The sequence below is a fragment of the Hyposmocoma kahamanoa genome, unplaced genomic scaffold (genome assembly GCF_003589595.1).
Source record: "Hyposmocoma kahamanoa isolate Upper Pololo Valley unplaced genomic scaffold, ASM358959v1 99893, whole genome shotgun sequence".
NCBI classification, from domain to species: domain Eukaryota; kingdom Metazoa; phylum Arthropoda; class Insecta; order Lepidoptera; family Cosmopterigidae; genus Hyposmocoma; species Hyposmocoma kahamanoa.
Genome location: NW_020656084.1, coordinates 116,568 through 131,686, shown reverse-complemented (window position 1 = coordinate 131,686; position 15,119 = coordinate 116,568). Strand labels below are relative to the sequence as shown.

Sequence of the window (15,119 nt, the reverse complement as noted above, 5' to 3'; positions counted from 1 at the left end):
TTTCTGTAAATATGGCCGCCACAAAGAGGATAGGCAATTTGAGGCGGCGTGCTTGGATTGACTCGGGATTCCTTAAAACGGGCCGATACGGGTATTTTAGTTCGAGATTCGTATAATTTCGCGTTTTAATCTTCGATTAAGGCACAATAGCACTATCCTATTCCACTTTAAACTAGATTTCACAAAATAATTGAAAGTCAAAATAAAAACGACACTTTTCCCTCCAAAACGTCCAGAGCGAATCCGATACGTAACTACAATGTTTTTCATCACAATTATGGATTTTGCGAATAGCGGGTTTTTTGGGTTTTTTTAATCAATGGATTGTCAGCTAGCGATTCTGCCATAGATAACACAATTCGAACTAGAATGTTGTAAAAAGAAAAACGCATACAGCCATAATGGATTGTAAAAAAAATGCTAAGTTTGTAGACAGAAAGTAATTAATATCAAATAAAAGAAATTTTTAATAACAAGCATTGCAATTAAAGTTCTGTTTATGTAACATTTTAGGGGAATGTTTTAATTTTGAACTTAAGTAACCTACAAATAAAAAAAAATCTCTTTAGCGACCATGATTGTAATGGGAAAAAAAAACACCAGAGGGTTGTATTTGGGGCTTTCTAATCAAGTTAACTACCACGGAATTATACTATTTACGAGCAAGTGTGGTGAAAAGAAATTCGATTGCAGCTAAAAAACAAAGTGTAGTTATATCCCAGTTCCCAGTTGTAGGGGATAACTGGACCCCATTACAAAAGCTACTCACTATCTTTTAGAGCGTGTGTCACACTGAATGATTCTCCTCTTCCCTTGTAGAAGAGCTTAAGCTGCAGTAAAAAAGCTCTGTCTTCGGTGTTGGACGGTTCGTCTTCTTCGCCCTCGCTCTGGCGGTCAGGGGCGCCGTTGCGGAGGGAGAGGCGGCGGGGGGTCTGGAAAGATCAAAGTTATAACCGTTATACTTTCTTGATAATTTCGAGAGCCGATACCACGGTCTAATCACCACGTAGTAAGCGTTAATTTATAGTTTGTAATAATGCCATCTAGTGGCATGCATATTTGTCAAGTTCAGAAAATTATTATGGCTCATGATCAATATGTCTGTATGTCTGTATGTATTACAATAGTGTTATAACTCAAAATATGTGAAATTCAAGATTATACCATTGTTGAACGTAAAAGTTGATTCTCTGCACGTCAATAAAACCGTCGTTACAATATTGTAAAAAACAACTAAAAGACATCTACTTAATTTTTTTTTTAATAACGCGTGCGCGTTATTAGTGTGCACTCATCATAGCCCCGCACTAGGGAATCCCTGTGTCGCGGGTGCCATGGACACACACATAGACAACCACAAATTACACCGAAACGCACGAGAGAAATAAATGTAGGCCATACAAACATTTCTCCCGGCCCGGGAATCGAACCTGGGACCTCTGCGTGGCAGTCCGGTAACCGTCATGGTAACCGTTCGGCCACAGAGGCAGTTAACTTACTTTTATTTATAGTTTATAGTTATTACTTAACTCAAAATGGGACACGCTTTATGTGAGCTAGTTTTGGACAAAATAGTCCTTATTCAAAAATATGATATTGTTTTCTCTTTTATTTTTAAATATGTATATATTTAAAAATATAACTAACCTATACATAAATTTACACAGTTCTTCTACGGGAAGCGAGTAAATAGTTTTTCGGCGATTCTGAGGAAATACACTTTTTGAGTTATTACATAATTGTATAAGTGCGATGTATTTGAATAACATAACAAGGAAAAACTGACTAATTATATTTTATAATAATAAGAAACTAATTGATATCCACGGCCATTACGTCCAGGCAGCCATCTAGATGTAAAACGGACCATTCACTACCTGCGTGGCAGTCCGTCGCGCAGCAGGAACCTATCCTGCGTATGGCCCACGTATGGAATCTCGCAGGATTACTGGATGGCTTCCTCGCTGCGACTACATTCATAATCCTGCATTACGCGGTGGACGGCAAGGCGGACTGCAATGCAGGATAATGAATGCCCCCTTTTAGACGGAATTTTGACCTTTTTCAGAGTTATGATATGTAAGTACGGAGATTAGCAGTAGTGATGCAGCGGACCTCTGCTTCCGCTTCCGCAACCGCGAAAGTTCCGTAAGCTTTTTCACATCTGTTTCCTCTTCTGCTTCCGCAACTTTAACGCAACGCAATGGATTACGTTCGCATTGCTGTGCAAAGGCCTTAAAAGTGCAATTATGAAACAAAAAAAAACGAGCCTGTTTGTATCTATTTCGTGGAGATCTTTAAAGTATTTACACTTTCGCGTCCGTATCCGTTTCTGCTAAGGTTTACATCTGACATCTGTTTCCATCATTACACTTCCATTGCATCACAAATGGTTAGAAAATGAAATGGTTATCTTAGAAATGAAGAATTTCCATACAAAAACTCAAAAGCGCCATCTGCTGTTGTATACAGAACTACGTACTTGAGAGTCGTTGCTGTGAACACGATTGGTAATGTAATACTAAGTACCGACAAGCTACTAACTTACTTTAGGTAATTCCTTGTGTTCAACAGGCTCTCCCCGGTCACTGTCACTGGACCTGGACCGCGACCGTGATGAAGGCGACTGACTCCTAGACCTGGCGGCGCGGCGACGACGGCCCCGCGGTCGGCCCTTAAGCCGAGGGGCCAGGTGGTTGCAAATGAACTCGTGACTTTCTAGCTCAGGGTATTCGAAGGTATCCTGGAGTTTGGAGAAAAGTTACGTGTATATTACCTATTTCTGCCGGTGAAGTTACAGACACATGTGACTTGTCAACTTATGTCTCAGGGCGACGGGTGCAGAGGCAGTATTCCTTAGATTTTTGCGATTTAAAGCTCTTAGTGGTACCGCAACTGTTATTTATAGACGTGTCGCTTACCGTCAGCCGCACGACTTGTTCGTCCCGTCTCTTAGTAAATAAAAAAAAACTGTAATACAAGGTGGAAACGAAAAAGAAGTACACCAGCCATAACCTTAGTGTAACCGCCCCAATTGGCCCATGACTTACTCTTCAAAACCGGAACGCAGTAATGCTGACATTACTGTTTGGCGGTAGAAACGGGTAAGGTTTAGCAGTACTTCCCTGAGCTCGACTGCTATTAAAATTCCAGGTATGTTAATAACTCCATTACGTTGTCTATAAGGAGGCAGCATAGACAATATATAACATTATAAAAGAAAGTTCTTTTTTGGTTTAAAGTTAGCTAGGACTTTTTGCAAACACTATACAAACAGTTCCGCCATCGAGGTCGTCAAAATGAAGCCATTTTTAACCGACTTCAAAAAAGGAGGGGGTTCTCAATTCGACTGTATGTTGTTTTATTTTATTTTTTGTATGTATGTTACGCGATAACTCCGGTGTTTGTGAACCGATTTTCATGATTCTTTTTTGTTGGAAATAGGGTACCTCCATAGTGGTCCGCTTTTATTTTGAAGAAAATCATCCACCTCTAAGGGTGGCTGTTCACGCATGAAGATTCATTTTTATAAATAGCGCCTAAATTTTATTATAAGGAGCAATTACTTTAATGGTTGATTTTGCTATTCTCCAATACAAGGCGTTTTTCTCTCTCAATATACTTTGATTAGTGAGAACCGATTTTTATTATCTCCTGTGTCAAGTCCCGTATAGTGCGAACTAGGGGATGAACCCGGGTTTGTGCACTTTCCGGTAACCGATTTCAATAAAACTTGGTAATTATACTAGTATTAAAATACGGAGGGTGCTTTACGTGCACCCGAGGCGGCTCACCCAAGGCCTTTTGAGAGCTGGATGAAGGCCGTGCAAACGGGCTGGTAGTGCGATTCACGTAAGTTCAAGCTATCAAAATATCGTTGAAGTTTAGTAGTCGTGCGATCGAAGTCCTATCCAAAATTGGTATTCACATATAACTTAAACGAACGTTGATAAGAATAGAATCGAATCGTAACGACTAATGGACGACATCTTGGATTGTGAAATTTGACATTTAGTCGTCGAAAATCCATTTGAAAGAACTGTCAAAATTTTTGCAGAATACGCATTGATTTACAAATAAATGGACGACGGGTCTAATACAAAAATCACGGAAAAAATGTCCCAAGTGAACCTATTTAAACGTAGTGACATGTAAAGGAATATGAAAAAGCTAAAGCGTTGAATTTAAATTGTAATGTCATCGCAGTACTGTCTAATTTTGCTTGCTTCGCTGTCAGTCGAACAAACGAAGACTAAAGCATGAATGACGCTCTGTATACGATTTTAACGCCCTATAAGTTCGGACACTTTTTAGCGCGGACCCGACGTCCATATAATTGTAAGTCAATGAGAATACGTATGACTTGTCGTTTATAGTCCATTTAAGTTCGATTCATGTACCAGAATACGCTTTAACGACATTTGGATCGAACGACTTTAAAATTGGACTCGTTGACATTCGACTGTCACACCTGAATGCAAAAAGGAGTGTAACGACTAAATCGCTACGATATCGTAACAGTTTGATTACGTGAATTACCCCACTGGGGTTAAGACCTGAACTTATAAGGTTCTTGTGCGCGCACAGGTTATAGTGCCATTCCATAACCAAACGTATGTAGAAAAGGTACGGGAGCTGTAGTTTAGCGTTATACTGTACTTTACGGACAATCTGCTACTGCGCGCGTCAACATGAGACATAAATATGACAAGTCCTATGTGCCTGCTATTTCATTAGCAAACTCAACTTACGTCTGGGCGGCAGAAATGTATATGGCAGCAGTACTTCCCTGGACGAACACTTTCACAAGGAGCTCTATTTATATTCTTGCTTTTTAACCGACTTCAAAAAAGGAGGAGGTTCTCAATTCGACTGTACTTTTGTATGTTACGCGATAACTCCGGTATTTGTGAACCGATTTTAATGATTCTTTTTTTGTTGGAAAGGGGGTACTTCCATAGTGGTCCCATTTCATTTTGAAGAAAATCATCCACCGTTAAGGGTGGCTGTTCACGCATGAAGATTCATTTTTATAAATAGTGCACGACTTTAATTTAGGAGCAATTATTTTAATGGTTGTTTTTGCTATTTCTCCAATTCAAGGCGTTTTTCTCTCGATATACTTTGAGTAGTGAGAACCGATTATTATTATCTCCAGTGTCAAGTCCTGTATACTGTTCGTCACTAGGGGATATTTCAATAAAACTTAGCAAATAGACGTAATTCCACGTACTTTTGAGGTCGGTTTTTTAGTACTCTGTACTGAGATTATTAAATAATAAGACTGCTGTATAGTCATAAAACTTACCCGGCAATATAAAATAACGGTGTTCTTTGTGTCGGCGGCGTAACCACCCAGTGCTGCGACAAGGGCGTCGCGCAACCACGCTTCTTTGATGCCTTCGAGCCTTGCTGCTAGCGCCCTGTAGCGGCAGTATCTTGGGTAGGAGAATACCACTACGCCTGGAATATCAGGTTCTGACGCTGGAAAGACAGAAACACGTACATATATTACATATTATATTACATATATAACATAGTATATATACACATATAACAATATTCTCTTCAAATTTAAATGTGACCATCACTGAGGTACCCTCTTTTCAACAAAAAAATAATCATCGGAAAATTAAAAAAGCGATGTCAGATTCGAAATCTGCGCCCTCGAATTACCTATAATTCAGATGTAAGAAAATAGAAGGCGTCGGTTCGAATCCATATAACAAACTAGTGGAGTAATTTCACAAAAAATAATTGAATAACTATTCAATAAAAATTTAAAATACAGTGAATAGCGACATCTCTAGCCAGGACTGGTAGCTGTAAAGGTACTAACTGGGTGATAAATCTTAGACTTCTCATAGATGGTGCTACGACTAAAAAGTCGTTGAAAAACCAAACACAAAGACACGACGCAAGCACATAGAAAAATTCATGAGGTCCGCTGGTTCATTCCGCGTCTTAGTTGGTATAGCGTCTGCCACGGTAAGCTAGAAGACGTCGGTTAGAATCCGGAATTTTTTGAGTGTTCGATCTTTGTTTTAATAATTATAACAAACTAGTGGAGTAATTTCACAAAAAAATAATTGAATATCAATTCAATAAAAATTTTGAATAAATTATTATAATTATATTATTACATTCGCTGAGTAGATCCTTTTACATAATATGTATAATATTCGTAATTGTTTCGTGTTGCATACTTGTTGAGATTGGTGTTTAATGTTGTATAGTTTAATGAGCACTGATTATTAAGTTCCTATAATTAACACCGCCTACATGCTAGAAACTGCCATATTTAAGAAGGCAACAGCGCCAATGTGCAATTTCTACTTAATTCATAAGGATATAACCTTAGAATAATAACGCATAGAATGATAGTTTCATATCAAACGAACTGTCACAAGTGAGGCAAAAATCTAATTCATGTAGGCTAGTTTTAGTAGTAGGTTAATTTTCGGTTTTAGTGAATATTTATATAAAAATACAAGTTGAAACGCGTTACTTCCTTGTGGAATGTGATGTTAGTATCTATTTTATGTTTGTCTGACGTATTTTTACACTCATTTACCGCACATTTCGTCATTTTTAGCTAAAATTCTGGAGCTGTTCGCGGTGCAAGTTGACCTTGAGCACTGAAGACCCGCCTGCTCGTGTAGGCCCTTTAGGAGCGCTTCAATTTGCCTCACTTAGCGTGTGCGGGCTAGGTTTCTATGCGTTATTATTCTAAGGATATAACTATTTTGTGCATTTAATTATTTGTAGGATAACTAATAAATGATCCTCAAGAAACAATCGGATTTTTATTTATTGTTAATAATTAATAATTCAGTTTTTTGTGTCTCCTGCAAAGTCAAAAAAGGCACATTTAACGCCACGTTATGCCACAACTGCAGTTGGATTATGTTTGCATCATTGTTTTTTTTATTTTATACTTTGTTTCACATGTGCTTTGGCTTATTCTGCTGTGGCTTATAATAAATGTACTTTATTCTATTCTATTCACAGTTGCGGTGATAGCCTCAGTTTTAAATCTCGTAATTGGCAAAGAACAATGGCAAATCATAGTTAACAGAATTCGTTAGCGTCTTCAAATGTTTTAATTACAAGTTTGAATAAAATAAATTAATTAGGTTTTTCAAATTATAATAGTGGCCTATCTGAGTCTAGAAATAAAATCATATTTAAAAGAAACTCTAATGACTAATTAGTATGTAACAGGACTGATATATCTACAACTGTCAGTTTCTTAGTTTCTTAACCAAAACAAGAATTTCACATTAATTTAGTTCACGTAATATAAAATGACAATCAAATTCGACCGGTTTGTAATAAGAGATTAACTACTTAATTACAAAAATATTGTAGATAATTCCTTCTCCAAAATGCCACGCGAAAAAATGGTAAAACTGACAGAAAAGTTCCCAAAAACAGGGATAGATGGCACTTTTCACGAAACAATAATTTGCGTCCGAATTACAAGTGCAGTAGTCTGTGGTATGTATTAATTAACTCAGTTTTTTGTTATGGCTTACCTTCATGCCTTTTGACCATACCGGTATACAAAATAATTTCCTCTGAACTATCGACACGTCACAAACCCGCGGCATCATTCAGCTTCTACTAACTCTGTTTAAGGCTTTTGTAGATTATTTTGATATAATAATATACCGAATATATTTCATTCAATTACGTAACACATAACCTCAAAAATTTCAAACTGGAATATCTTTAATTCCAAACTTCGCAGAATAGTAAACCCAAAACAAAATTTGTTCAGGAATTTGTAAAGTCATGAACCAATTATGCATGTCTAATATTAATGCAAATCACCATATTTTTCACTATAGTTAGAAAAGTTATTAATTAAATACCTTGTATTTAAAATTCACAAGGAACATTCCAATTTACGCTAAATATGTTTTATACTTAGAATAATAACGCATAGAAACCTAGTCCGCACACGCTAAGTGAGGCAAATTGAAGCGCTCCCAAAGGGCCTACATGAGCGGGGGGGCCTTCAGTGCTCAAGGTCAACTTGCACCGCGAACAGCTCAAGAATTTTAGCTAAAAATGACGAAATGTGCGGTAAATGAGTGTAAAAATACGTCAGACAAACATAAAATAGATACTAACATCACATTCCACATGGAAGTAACGCGTTTCAACTTGTATTTTTATATAAATATTCACTAAAACCGAAAATTAACCTACTACTAAATCTAGCCTACATGAATTTGATTGTTGCCTCACTTGTGACAGTTCGTTTGATATTAAACTATCATTCTATGCGTTATTATTCTAAGGTTTTATAATTATTTTACTTTAACAATATGATATTTTTATTAAATTAAATTTATTATTAATTAATAATGGAATTTAGAATAAATTATTATTATAACATATTAATCAGCAGTCTATGTCTGTTTGGGATTTTTCATTAAAGGAAAAACTGGATCCCAAACTGGTGGTACGGAGAAACCATTTTCCCCGTTGAAATTAGGATGTTTTTTAATATCAATGGCCTCTCGCAGCATCCTGGGTAGATAATGAACTCTTTTACGAGGACCTGGGGTTTGTCAAATTTGATTGAATGTGTAGGTTTATTCATGACATGCTCGCAGACTTTAGACTTGTTTACGCGACGACGTTTGACATCAGCTATATGTTCTTTGACGTGGGTACAAATACTTTGTGGATATGTTTTTCTCTTAATTTTAACCATTCTCTATACTAACGTATATTTCTTTATTCTTAATACATATTGCTAGAATAATGCCAGAAACGCTTTAACTATTTATTATTCTAACTGCCTCCGTGGCCGAACGGTTACCATACCGGACTGCCACGCAGAGGTCCCCGGGATCGATTCCCGGGCCGGGAGAAATATTTGTATAGCCTACATTTATTTCTCTCGTCGTCTCTCGATGTGTATGTCCATGGCACCCGCGACACAGTGAGAGGCTATGTTGAGTGTGTGCGTTATTATTATTATTTCTTATTGCACAAATTACAAAGACATATGACTCATTTTATTAACTACATATAGTTTCGGTACGTACGACTGTAGGAAGAGATGACCGAGTGTGAACTATAGGCAATTTTGTCAAACTTGTTTGGTTTGTTTGATCGTTTGCGACATTGTTTGAAGAAAACCTGAAATGTGAAGGATAAATTTGACAAATTATTTGTTCGTTTACGGGGCGCTTAAGCAGTGATTTACGGGGTGGATTAATAGGGTTAGATTAATGAACAACCCCTTTAAAAGTAGATAAGTCTGTCAGTTATTACATGACGCAATTCAAGACGATAACCAAGAGCTTCTTCTTAATGTAACGATATTTCTTTTATTAGAAGACTATTTTATAATCATAATGATTGATTGCCTGACTAAACTCAAGATCTGCCAGAGGGCGATGGAACGTAGCATTCTGGAAACGCATTGACCGAGTACGCAATGCTGCGTTCGATGACTGGCTATGCTGACGTGGGGAGCAAAACAGCCAGAATCAAATGGGATTGGACGAGCCATGTTAACCGGATGTAATGTAAGTGGGCGAACGTCGTCACTCCGTGGGTGCCCGAGGATGGAAAATCCACGGTGGGGACGGCCGAGAAGGCTTTGGTTGGACGATTTTTATGGGTTTGAGAGGGAGCGTGCGCAGGAACTCTTCAATTTGGTTTCACCCTCACCGTTCCTCCTTCGGCCGACAAGAAGGTCCGGAACACTCCATCCTTATGTCGTTGATATACCACCCGTTCGCACTAAGCTCGTTTTGCTTCCTTCTTTCTGATGCGTACGGCAAAGTGATTCCCGAAAAGTATAATTTGGGGCTACTCAAGGCTAGATCTTTTAGGCATACGCGTACCATCGTCGCTTAACATCGGCAAAGCGTTTGTCTATTATATATATAAAGCTACAAATCTTGACTCACTTAGAAAAATAGAACGCATACTTCCCGATGTGGTGTAAAAAAGATATTTATACCGTTGTACGCAGATAGGCTCTAAGGTAAAGAATCAAATATGAGAAGACCTGAATGTGGGAAATGTAAACGAGTGATCAACGGCCTGCAAAAACTATAATACATGGGGGGGATTTTTGTGCACTTTTATGAGATACACTTTGGTCAATTTCTGCAGAAAGTAAAAAATGTTCGAAATTCAAATAAACAAGATGGCCGCCTTACAAATTTCGAAGCCTTCTATAACGGAAACTATTAGAGATAGGTAGGAGGTGCTGGAAGGATTGTCATAGAGGGTAATAGTGGTCAACTGCCAGTGTAAAAAAAATTCAAGATGGCGAATCTAAAATGGCGGCCGAAGAACAACTTGCTTCCATGTGGCTGAAAATTGGCATGCGCGTTTTTGTTTTTTTCACCATTTTTTAATATGGCTGCCATATAAGTGCTTTTTTCTGCCGAAAGAGACTCGCTCTGTGTCAGCTGAAAATTGACATGTGGAGGCCTCTAGAAGTGCCAAATAATAATTTGTGCTCGAAATAGATTTTTCGCCATTTTCAAATATGGCCGCCATAGAAGTGTTTGTTAGCAGGAGAAAAAAATTGTTCTGATCCCTTCCAAAATGGTCATGTGGGAGTCTCTAGGAGTGCTTGATTATAATTTGTGATCAACATTAATTTATCGCCATTTTTCAATATGGCTGCCATGGAAGTATTTTTGGCGGTAGATGAAAATTTGCTCTAATTCACTTGAAAATCGACACGCCGATTTTCAAGGCCGATTTTCAAGTGTTTATTTAAGTGTCTATGGGTGTTTAATAATAACTTCCGGTCAAAATTTATTTTTCGGCATTTTTCAATATGGCTGCCTAACAAACTTTTTTAGCGATTGATAAAATTTTGCTCTAATTCTACTAAAAATCGCCATGAGGAGTTCTCTATGGGAGTTTAATAATAATTTGCAGTCAAAATTTACTTTTTGCCATTTATTAATGTAGTCGCTATTAAAGAGCTATGTTAATTTTTTTTTAAGTCATAAGTGCCGAGGTGAACACATCGTGACATTCAATTAACTGAATTAAAACAGTCCTTACAGAAAACTTTAAAATATTTTCAAATATATTTGCCAAATAGGAAATTGTTTAGTGTCCGTAATAAACTTTAACCTGTGAATTAATTTTGATAATATTTCACGGGAAATGAGTGATTCGTTTTTCATCGATTCCTGAACAAAATACTCTTTTTGAGTTAAAATACTATTGTATTAACGGTACCATACATTTGTTGTGAAAGTACTCCCGTAGTAATAAATAAATAAATAATATACAACATCGCATACATTGCTCTGATCCCAGAGTAAGTAACTAAAGCATTTGTTATATTTTTTCCACAAACAGAAAATTAAAACTTACAACTATTTTTTTTACAGTAAATATGTAATGATTGTGTAATCAACGCCTTTATCCACTAATTACTACAAAAAACTGAAAAGTGGTGGTGGTTTGTAATAAACAAGTAAATAATAAAAAACTAGAAAATAGTACACGGCTACCATGCCGCCACTGCCACGCAGAGGTCCTGGATTCGATTCCCAGGCCGGGAGAAGTATGTGTAAGGCCTACATACAGGCCGCGATATATTACAGGGTATCCCTATTGCGGAGCTATGTTGAGAGTGTGTGTTATTGAGTGCGTACGATATTACATTTATTTATTTCTCTCGCGAGTCTGGGTGTCATTTGTGGTTGTCTGTGTGTGTCCCTAGTACGGGGCTATGAGTGTGTTGCGTTAAAAAAAAAGTTATGTTCAATACAAACCAATGAAACGTTTGATACAAAAAAAAAAGGAATTACTACATACACGGGGGTATACACATACGAGTAACATGTTATATTGTATGACACAAGGTTCCAGGGCTACTCCGACTAAATATTTAGAACCATTGGAGTCGAACAAATTAATAGGCTGTTTCGAAAACTCAAGAGCTGGCAGCTACGTTGCCCAATGTATTAGCATAACCATACAAACGGAGAACGTTGCCAGCATCTTGGGCACCTTGCCGCGGGGACCCATATTTTATTCATATAATTTGTCTAGTTTTACTTTTGAGTATTTATGCTTTTATTAGGTACCTTACCTGTATATTATGAAAATAAAATGATTAAAATAATAATGGAATACCTAGTAAACGACTTCATAAATCGCTAAGATTCGGCTGGATTCGATTCAACGTGTTCCAGCAAACCGTGTCAGACGCTGTGCCAACTAAGACACGGAACGGGTTAGCAGACCTAACGCATTTCTCTAAGTCAGGGCTTCTTAACCTGTGGTCCATGGACCCTGAGGGGTCCGTGGCGAGCCTAACTAGCATAATGGAACAGCAACCGTCATACTAACTGTTCATATGTAATTAATTAAAGTTTAATCACAAGCAATATAAGCCAGTAAAAGCTAAATCTAGTTTTTTATCTTTTCGGAAAGGTTCTGTGGGCTCTTTGACATTTTGAGAGGGGTCCATGACTATAAAATGTTTAAGAAATTACTCTAAATGGTTGTGGCAGATCTTTGTTTTTTCATTTTTTTTTATTTACAAGACATACTATTTCATATAACAAAAAACGAAATATAAAGCATAATATGGCGGGTGACTACTCCATTAATTTAAAGCAGGTTATGTGTCAAGGGGCAAATTACGCCATAGGGTAAAACTGCCCTTTGGAATGGGGTAATGCAAAAAAACTACTCACCTGTAAAAAAAAGTGGATGCAAAGACAAATTGTTATTACTTATGTGTTTCGATTACTTTACAACACAGTATGCCAACAAAACCAATAAAAGCCATATGCAAACTGTTGGAAGGAAAATTATTGCTACAAATATAAGGCAAACCACATCGTATGTACGTCATTTAAATTTATATACAGGGTGATTAAAATTTGCACTGTAACATTTAGATTTTCCTCTAGTGTTGTTTGTACTATTTCAACTGTATTGTATTGTGATGATGTAATTATATTTCATTTCACATAGCATGGGTACGGTAACGTTTGAGATTTGAAATTTCTAAAGATGTGACGTAAAATCGAACGAAAAAAATCGAGTATATTTTATCAAGATAACTTCTAACGAAAAAAGAGTCGATTTAGAGACGGTAATTTAAGAATAAATAATAAACTAAATAAGAAGGATTAAATTATTATGTTAGTAAGCTTAGAATAATAACGCATAGAAACCTAGCCCGCACACGCTAAGTGAGGCAAATTGAAGCGCTCCCAAAGGGCCTACACGAGCGGGCGGGCCTTCAGTGCTCAAGGTCAACTTGCACCGCGAACAGCTCCAGAATTTTAGCTAAAAATGACGAAATGTGCGGTAAATGAGTGTAAAAATACGTCAGACTAACATAAAATAGATACTAACATCACATTCCACATGGAAGTAACGCGTTTCAACTTGTATTTTCATATAAATATTCACTAAAACCGAAAATTAACCTACTACTAAAACTAGCCTACATGAATTTGATTTTTGCCTCACTTGTGACAGTTCGTTTGATATGAAACTATCATTCTATGCGTTATTATTCTAACAAAAATCAGCAACAACCAAACAAAAAGGCGACAACAAAGTATAAAATTAACAACTGCAAAGAAAGTAAATTTGAACAAGTACTCCAAAAACACCACGCAAAGCAAAATAAAACTATTCAAGGTGTACGCACTCGTATCGATGCGAGATGCATAATAGCAGATTCGATTTATCGATACTATGGTGTAAATCTCTATTGATAAATATTCCGTTCTACGCATCAAGTAGTTGGGGTAATTTATTTTTATCTTTATTATTTCAATTTCTATCTACATAAGATACTGTAATTTTTACTTAGAATTACAACTGTAACAAATATTGTTTGTTTTTGGTACATTGTAAGAAAGTAGTTGGTCCTTCAGTGGTAATAAATGAAATTTAACCAGGCTATTAGTTGGTTTTTTGTAAAGAGCTCTCAAAATCTAGAAAGTCTGAATTAAAAACAAACTATATTTGACCTGCAATTTCCAGAAAATCGTTAGGGATTGTAAATACTATGTAAAGTAAAACGGAACGCAGTCCGACGAAACGGAACTGATGTTTATCTAATGCGCCAGTGGCCAATGCCATAAAAAAATATTGACACATCAGATGTCAATGTCATTCTTGTAGCAATTTAATTAGCCAATTAGAATTCAGATTTTGTATATTTTAGCGTTTAAGGGTTGCTGCTTTTTGGACTTTTTTTAGTATCGCAGTGTTGCTGGTAATAAATTTAACATATCTACCACATTCAAACTTGTAATAATATCTGCATATACTTACGTAATTGATTTTTCTCTTTATCGACGTCGCTGAAGTCTAGCCGAGTGTGATGCAGCGGCTGCGTAGGCACAGCTGCGGCGGGGGGAGCGCACGCGCCCCTCCACACCGCCTTCAACCCGCACTCCCATGACGCGCCATGGCTCAACCAGCTTAGTAAGTCTTCAGCTTTCAACACTACTTTGTCGCTTATAGCTAGAACTTCGTCCTGTGAACAAAGAAATAAAAATACTTTAGATAGGAATATCAAATAACCACAGACATATATCTAAATAGACACCACAAGTGCCGCACGATGACGTTACAAGTGTTATTTAGTGATGGAAAACTTCACGGACGCAGTACGTGTTTAGAACAATGATTTTTCAATATCAAATATTAAGTTTAGTAAAATAATACAAGAACACATTGACTTACAAATAAATGCACGACGGGTCTAATACGAAAACCACGAAAAAAAATGTCCCAAGTCAACCTATTTAAACGTAGTGACATGTAAAGGAATATGAAAAAGCTAAAACGTTAGATTTAAATTGTAATGTCATCGCAGTGCTGTCTAATTTTGCTTGCTTCGCTGTCAGTCGAACAAACGAAGACTAAAGCGTGAATGACGCTCTGTATACGATTTTAACGCCCTATAAGTTCGGACACTTTTTAGCGCGGACCCGACGTCCATATAATTGTAAGTCAATGCAAGAACAAGATAATTAAGTTTTTATAACATTTTCTGTCTCAAGAATTATCATCCCTCTGTTTCCTAAATCGATCAGGGGGTCGATTCAGAACCTTACGATAAGTCAGTTATCGTG

The 15,119-nt window shown here is 37.0% G+C and overlaps 1 protein-coding gene across 1 annotated transcript; it reads right to left on the bottom strand.

Annotated features, from left to right (window-relative positions):
• Nucleotides 1-769: 769 nt before the first annotated feature.
• Nucleotides 770-14,574, bottom strand: LOC113239578 (AT-rich interactive domain-containing protein 5B-like; the record flags this gene model as incomplete). Its single annotated transcript, XM_026476632.1, has 5 exons — nt 14,566-14,574; nt 14,314-14,518; nt 5,309-5,484; nt 2,549-2,743; nt 770-932 (listed from the first exon to the last, which is right to left on the bottom strand). Coding segments are annotated over exons 1-5 (748 nt in total), but the record flags the coding sequence as incomplete, so codon positions are not given.
• Nucleotides 14,575-15,119: the final 545 nt, after the last annotated feature.